An 8,395-nucleotide genomic window follows, 5' to 3' on the forward strand; every position below is an offset into this window, starting at 1 on the left:
ATACACAATTAGAAATGCAAGTATCATTGCGTTCTTATAGAGATGGAGACCTTTCTGGCAGTTGGTATTATCTAATCTCTTACATAAATACCTATGATGGCTGTGCTTATTCTGTTATGGTAATGAAAGTCTTAAGCCCTCAAACCCATCTCTGGTGTTTCACTCTTCCTCTGAGCTGGCTCCAACCTGGAGCAATGCAGCATGCTTGTGTAGTGGGAAGCCAGCTCCATGAGGAGCTGATTGGAAATTAAGCTCCTGTTTGCTAAAACTGTGTGATGAAGCCAAGGCTGGGTTTATTTATTGCTTACAAGGGCAATATATAGGTCTGGTCAACGGCTTTTGTTGCAGTTTGGCTTCTTACTTGCTGTGTGACTGTAAGCCAGATTCTTTCAAAAGTAGTCAGTTGTTTTGGTCTTTCCAAATTTTCAATATGTAACCATAGTGTTTTGAAATGAGTGCCCTAAAAACCTTGTGACTCAACTCAAAGTAAACGTAGACACTTTGGTTTTAGGACAAAAGACACCTCAGCTCAGCTGATGCCCTTTTATGGCTTCAAAGTTCTCCAAGTAACCGCAACCACCACATTGTTTGGGAGGAATGTGAAAAGCAGATGAAGATATGACATGATATGATACGATACGAGATATGATATGATATGATATGATATGATGTGAATGCCTATCATTTCCTTTTGAGACCTACTGAAACCAGTTGGTTCCTTTGCCCTCAAATAGCTACCTCAAATATAATGAACTTTCCATTGGAAATGCCTTTTCTCTAAATAGTGAGTAGAGGCATAGATATATCTGTATCTCTGTCCTTAAAATTCTGGATGTGTCTTCTCTCTCCATGAATTGCATGCGGAATCAATGGCTGTGTTAGCCAGGATGGATTCCTTAACCTTTCTCTCCCTACTCTGACAGTTTTTTGTACAGAGTAAAATAATTGATCTAAGCAGATTGGATTTCAGACCATACTTTCACTTTAGGGTAGTTTAGTGTAAGAGGTGATTCATCTGCTTTCTTATGTCCCTCTTTTTTGTTTCCTCTCTTTTTGGAGACGTGTAAAGACTGATGCAAGTAAGAGATCCTGTTATCAGTAACTGGAAATTGAGATCCCAAAAGAGAAGCTGCTGTTAAAGGTATAAACCATACCATCTATTTTTTATTCACTGATACCACTCAGTGTTATGTGCTTTTGGATTTAAGATAATTTTTATTTGTATCTGCATGACCTGGTAATCACTGAAATACTACTAGGGGAGGAGATTAGACAGAAAAGTGTATTCTTGTCATACAAGTAGCTGGTAATATTTTAAAGCACCAACACCTGTGGTGCTAATAGTTGCAGCCAGAATTCATACAAACATGCCTGAAAGTTACTGATGGAACAGATACTGCACAGTGTGACTTTTCATAAAGTGGCAAAGCATCAAGAACACACAATGAATGATTTCAGTATGTTATTAGACCCATGAGTACTCAACAATTGTTATCATGGATTAGGCGGCACTTCAGAACCTTGAGATAGTTGTCGATTTTGTGGGAATCTCGGCGGAGGCAGTGCAGCAGGTTGTAAAAGGCAAAGAGTCTGGAGTCCTCATCAGCAAGCTGCAGGGATGGAAGTCCGTCCCATGGAGTGTAAATGTCATTTCCGACCTCCCCAGAATGAACCTAAATACACAAAATGGTACTAATAGTAAATGATAGTGAACCTGACTGGATGTAGAAGGCAGCATTTAAAATGCTGTCCTTGAAGAATGCTAGTTACTATTGTATGGCTTCTAATGTGCTTTCTGTTGTGCCTCACACTATTCCATACAATGTTCCACATCTTCATTCAGATTTTGAAAGAATTTGTCAGATTTTCTGGTTTATTTCCCTAAAGCATGTAAAAAGCATAACTGTCTCAGTAGTGTTTTAAGAGAACTAGTGTGCTAGCCAATATTCAGGGAAACCTGACTTTGCAAAGAAATCAAACCTTCCTTCTTGCATGGACTCATCAGGGACATCTCTCTTTGGCTCCCTCCACCTTCAAAACTTTGTTAACACTTGTTCTTAGAAGTTGTTTGTGTGAAACCAACAGATTTGCCTCAGCCCTTATCAGACAAATCTCTCAATAATACATATTCAGAAGTACTGGGCTTCAGATTCCATTAAAAAAAATGCTGAGTGATACAATGACCTCTAATGTTAGAAAACTACATGTAGGAACTCATGTAGTGAGCTAGTATCTGTGGTGAAGATTGGTTTAATTCTCCATGTTTGAAGACAATCATTCATTTTCTCATATCGCATAAATCTACCTTTCATAGCAAGAAGGAAGTCTGTGCCTACTGGTGCTTGTGCACCATCCTTATTTCATACAAGTTGTACTTTGTAAAGACACATAGGAGAATATGTGTCGCTATAATCCAGTTTAAGCAAAAGGCAAAAAAACCAGACCCACTATGACTCAAAAATGTGGTTTGACACTAATGAATGTGCCAGTCTTATCTCTTTCAGTAAATAATGTGAATGAGAAGGTGGTGACAGGGCAACTGGAGCAGCACCTAACTTACTCTTATCTGGAATCCTCACCTGCATCCTTTTTACACATGGATGTGTGATAGAGATGTATTTGATTACACTGATAAATGTATTTGTGGCCTGGATGGTATAAGGTTTCTGAGTGAAGAGACACCTCACTGAAAGAGAGACCATGAGCAATCTAGTGGAAAGTGGTGGATACAATGATGGTGGCACTCTTCATGCTGTTCAGCTGCTCAGAGCAGTGAAGTCAGAACCTCTTGTCAACATCTAACTCACTGACAGAATGATAAATTCAGCGACTAACAGAGGCCCCTTTAAAAATAAACAAGCAAGAGCTGGTTTTATTCAGGAAAGCTTTCAATCAATTACTGGTAACAAGAGCTATTCAAGTATGGGTTTTGTGAAACAACAGCCTTGTTGTCTAAACTTACAAATATAGGGGGAACCAAGTCTGACACAGAGTCCAGAGGAATCAGTGTGGTGTGAAAAGAGAAATGAGAGATATCAGGTTTACTTTGCTGTATGCCACATCTTCGCAATAGCCCAGACTCCCAGAGCTGTTTTAAACACAGTATCTGTTTCCAAAAACTATGCATAATACCTATTTGTATACAGATAAATATAAATATGCTAAAACACACACACACACACATATATATATGTGCATATGGAAAAAATGGAGATGCCTTGTTAAACAATCAGGATTGCAAATTGAAAATACTCAAAGATAGAGTGACCACAGCCAGTCCTGATGATTACACCCTCCCCTGAAGCATGACTGGGAGTATGATGGATTATTCTCTGACAATCATATCACATTGTCTCTTTAGAAATTGCAAGATAGCAGAAGAAAAGAAAGCTGAAAGAAGAAAGCTGAAAAGTTCTCAAACTCAACTATTTTGTCTCCCTTTTTTATCTTCACATCTACTGTTTCCTTTCATATTCCAGGCAGGGAGAGCCTATCAGTGTATGTGTCTTCCTTAAAGCAATAGGCTGGAAGGGTGTTAAGGACCTAATACTTACCCGCCCAACGATTTTCTCCATTCCTTCTAGAAGTCGTTTGTTTTGTTCTTCAATCTCCACAGCCTTCCAGAGAATGGTTTCTGGAGCTTCTTTGATTCTTTGTACTTCAGAGGCCAGATGGATCAGGGGATCATTCCAGGAGCGCAGAACTCCCAATATTAAATTCAGTAGGTCTTCATGCTGCTCATCCATAGTAAGGAAAGGCAGTTAAAAGAAGAAAGCTAAATTCTGGTAACATGTTTAGAGCAGTGTCCTCAGACACTGTGATTTAGGAACTTATTCCAGGACCTATCACTGTATGTGCCCTATAGCCTAGTCTTAGATAGCTCTATGCAATTGCATTTTTGAAGTTTGTCATTGGTGCCATCATGTTCTACAATATTTGCACAAGCCGTATTGCAGCGGAAAATATAATCGAATACTCTCAACATTAAGAACTAGCAAGCATAACTATGTCTCATCTCTGTGAAAGCACACCCAGAACTCCTTACCTGATTTTTGATGAACATTTTAAAATCCACTGATCATTTTTATTTTTTTTTTTTTTTTTTAGGTTTAGTGCTGACTGGAAGGTGCACATTCTGGGAAACCACTAAATAGCTTTTATTGCCTCTACATAATTCATCTGTCCTCCCCTTTGAACAGTAGTGCTTCCAGCAGTAGCTCTCTGGTTTTAAAAATTGTCCTTTCTTGTGGTCCGTAGGAATTCATAAAGCTTATGGTTTAAGGTAGTGGCAGTATTAAACCTTTTCTTCTTTGCTAGATGCACAACCCAGGGCTGTGAATTCTATTGCTCCCAATAGAACATCTGAATGACACACAGAGAAGCTGGCAATACTGTGGGATTGAGAAGATACCACCACCACCATGAAACTGATAGAGATTTCACTCTGGAACAGCCCCATTTATATCACTCTGATATTTTTCTCTCCTGAGAATTTTCAAATTGTATCTGTGAGCATAGGCTGAACAAGATTATCTTCATCTTCACTGAAGTTTATGATTATTACAAATGATGTATGTATGTAGTGTGTTTCTCTTTACAGATATTTTGCAGATTTTCACACTAGAGTCTTTGTATTTGAATGATGATGTGACCACTTTTGCCTACTGGTAACAGCAAGAATATATTTTCAATGCTTTTTTAGTAATGCCAGTGTTTTGAGTTACTGGAAAACTATTTATCTCTGTCTACATACAGCGATGTGTTTTTATGTTTGTAAATATATTAATTGTTTATAAGATGTTTTAAAATAATGTTTAAAAGTTGTAGTGTTCTCAGCACTGCACAAGCATGGTACCTGGCATTGCTCCATGAGGTAGTATTTTAATTGGAAATAAGATGCAGTGATTACATGTACCATACAGGAAATGGAAGGTATGATGAAAGTCACTGGTACTTATATATGCTGTATGGTTTGCAACTTAGTATCAGCAAATGTTAAATCAACTTTAGCTTTTTGGTGCTTTCCTCTTCCGGGCTTTTTTATTCTGATAGAGCTGATCTCCCTCTCACTCTGACTGCTGCCTAATTGTTCCATAACCCTCCTTCCCTGCCTTCCCCTGTTCTGTCTTACACTGAATGACCCTAGAAATGAGACTTACATGAATCTGCTGAGCCTGCTCCTTATCTTCAGGAGTGGTTAAAGATGCAGTGTGGCAGCTATTGACAGCTTTTGCAATGAAACCCCGGCCCTGGGCGTAGCGTTCATCCTGCAGATCAGCACGGACAGGCATTATTGAGACAGAAAGGTAAGAGCTTCTGCTCAAACACTGTGCTAGCTAATTGTTGTTCCATAGCTTTTATCACTTCTTTTATGCTTTAATGGTCAAAAGTTTCTGGTGAGTCTCTAGAGTGGAACTGGAACCCAGCAAAAACATATGTTCCACAGATAAAGAGTGATGGGAAAATGGTATCTTTTAATAGAGGTGCTGGGGATCTTAGCAACATTCAGGACTATATACAGATTTGGTCACCATCGGGACTATCACTGTCTGTGCAGCAGTCATATTTGTTTACTTATTGTATGTTAACATATGTTTGTGATTAAAAGTATTAAATTGGTGTTTTATATTTTCTTGCTCTCAGGAAAAGAGTACTTACAAATTCATTGAACATTTCCGAAGAGAGGAAGTGGATGTAGTGTGAAAGTTTAACTGCTCGGTCAAAAAGTTCCTCAAGGGAAAGTTGGCAATTGACAGATCCATTGGGGCAGATTGGCAAAGAGGTCACTCCTTCCTTTGTCAGAAGCATGTGGGACACCAGAAGGACCACCAGCAACAAACCTGTTCCAGTTTAAAACACAGCAAAATAGGCTCACATTGACTTGCAGGTGCATTTAGAAGTGGCTGTCAGAGCCAGGTGCTGGGTGATTTGGGCTGTGCTGTGATACAGCTCAGAGTACCCCCTGCGCTGGCTGCTGAACAGCAGTGGAGAACGGACACACTGTAATTCTGTAATTCTCTCATCCTTTCTCCCCTCTGTCATCCTGATGCTATAGCAGAGCCTGTTACAGAGTTTGAGGAGACAAGGTAACCTGTGCTGCATGTACAGTGTATTCTGAAGTATTTTACTGTGTGTCTGAATTTATACCATAGTGATAAAAAGAAGAAAAATCAAATCAAACTTCTTCACAGTGCAAATACAGATACATAATTATATTTGCACAGATACATAAGTTTGGAAAATAGATTGGTCTTTTTATTTTTTTTCCTTCCTTTCTTTCTTTCTTTACTTTTTTTTTTTTTTTTACTCCTCCTCCCAGAGGTCCTTTTCTTCTTTGAAAACATTTGGAGTTAAAATTAATTTTTGTGAGAGAGTGGGGTTAGGTCACTCTTAAGGTTGTGATTGTCCTGGGAGTTTCTTCAAAAGATTTCCAGCAGCTGTGCTTCTTTGCTCGTTACAGTTTAACCCTAAATTTCCTACTTCTAAGAAATCAGTGATAGTTTTTGTCTTTTCTCCCTGAGCTTCTGAAACTGATATAAAGAACTTCTCCTTATCTAAAGCACAAAGCCTCATCTGTTTAAAACTTTCCATATTAACTTAACAGAGTTAAGTTTTTTATTCAGTGAAATAAAATAGACAGAAAAAAACAATGGAAAATAATTAAAAGAGAATATTTGGTAAATGAATGTACTTGTTCTGAGACTTTACTTCTGGAAACTGACCCGTTACCTATATTGGTTCACTAGACTTATTTATAATGCTAAATTAAGTGTATTTCATAAATCAACAAAACTATCCATAATGATATAATGTGATGTTTCTTTCTAGCTCTACATTAAAAAAATGTGGATTTACGCAATATTGAAGTAAGCCTTCCTTCTCCCCCATGGCCAAGGTACATGCTGCACGCTGCAGTTAGGAAAGTACTCTGAGGAATAACTCTATGAATAAGAAAACCTGAGACTTGTTGGCTTGGAAAGTTGACAACCATTAGGAAAACATTAATTTGAACATTAATACATCACCTCTAGACTTGTGGATAATGACTTCCAGTCATAGCCTTCTGAGTGGTGTAGCAAACCTGTCCAGATCCAAACTTTCACATGAAGGTGTGACATCCCTCAAGCCAATTTTCTGTGACACTGCCCAGTGCAAAGGTACTCTTAGAAGACAAAAGGAATCAAGTTCCTTTCTTCAGGTTTCACCCTATCTGGAAAACTAGGGGGCTGGAAGACCTCAGTTTCTAGATCTGTTACATTTCAGCTGCCTCCTAGTTCAATCAAAATGGGAAGAAATATAAAATTTATCAGCAGGTGAATGTCAAAAGTCTTACCTTTCAGTGAAGCCCCCTTGGTGCTCATGGTAGGGATCCTGTATGATGACTTGCTTTACCAGAAAGAAACCTCAATACTTGCTGTTATTCTCTGCACATACCACTTTTATATACACCACCCAGGGTCCATTTTGCATACATTCAGCAGGTCGTGGAGTTTGCCTCGATAATTACAAACATCAAATTGCCTTTCTTCCACATTCATATTCAGTATTTTTTTGGTCCTTTTTTTTTTTTTTTTTTTTCCTTTTAACTGTGAGAGGGAATTTCATTAGTAAGTTGAGCTATGGGATCCCAAGTTTGATTGAATGAAGAATGTGTCAATATTTTGCCCTGAATGAGGTAAAAAATGCCATTGATCCTAGAAATCTCCAGTTCTGAGACAGGTATTCTCAACATTTCTAGCGTGCTGTTCCCATTACCCACAATACTCTTCTCATCCTTTCTTGTTTCTTCAGCCACCTAAGCTTACTTACGTTAAAATTCTGGCTATTTGTGGGAGGCAAACAGTGGTTTGCAATGTCCCCATTGAGAGAAACAGCATAAATTGTACAGAAATTTATCCAGCATAAAAGGAATGCAGGCTCCTGGAAAGACAGGTCACTATCTGTAAAATTATAGATATGACATTTCTGGTAGGTTAAAAAATATATTGCACAGTACAAATCTCGGTATAACTGATCCTCAGTCTGAGAGATGTTTAGAGAAATAGGCTGAGTTTTTATATTGAAAAAGTAATAATTTAGAAGAACTGAAGAAGTAGGAGTTATATGTTTACTGCTTAATCTGAAATGTCTCATGAATAAGTTAGCATTATCTAAAAAGAAACAAACCCCACCTCTACAAACCCATGAAATTATTTTCTATATTCAAAAACCCTCTGCGTAAAAGATGGGCATTTCCACCACATGCAAAACATGTGCTGTCGTCAGCAGTGAGGTTTGTTCTCAAATCTGATGCGTCTGTGGTAACCTACAAACCAGCCTCAGCAGGTTGGCCCTGGTTTCTCCTTGTGTGAGGCTCATCTGCATGAATATGTTAGCAAATATATAACCTTTCATC

General features: G+C 38.3%; 1 protein-coding gene across 1 annotated transcript; it reads right to left on the bottom strand.

Annotated features, from left to right (window-relative positions):
- Positions 1-1,187: 1,187 nt before the first annotated feature.
- Positions 1,188-7,691, bottom strand: PRL (prolactin). The gene is made up of 5 exons (XM_008630910.2): positions 7,334-7,691; positions 5,659-5,840; positions 5,160-5,267; positions 3,555-3,734; positions 1,188-1,673 (listed from the first exon to the last, which is right to left on the bottom strand). Exons 1-5 carry the CDS (start codon positions 7,359-7,361, stop codon positions 1,482-1,484), a joined length of 690 nt encoding a protein of 229 aa, XP_008629132.1. The 5' UTR covers positions 7,362-7,691; the 3' UTR covers positions 1,188-1,481.
- Positions 7,692-8,395: the final 704 nt, after the last annotated feature.

The sequence above is a fragment of the Corvus brachyrhynchos genome, unplaced genomic scaffold (assembly GCF_000691975.1).
Source record: "Corvus brachyrhynchos isolate BGI_N302 unplaced genomic scaffold, ASM69197v1 scaffold43, whole genome shotgun sequence".
Classification (NCBI taxonomy): domain Eukaryota; kingdom Metazoa; phylum Chordata; class Aves; order Passeriformes; family Corvidae; genus Corvus; species Corvus brachyrhynchos.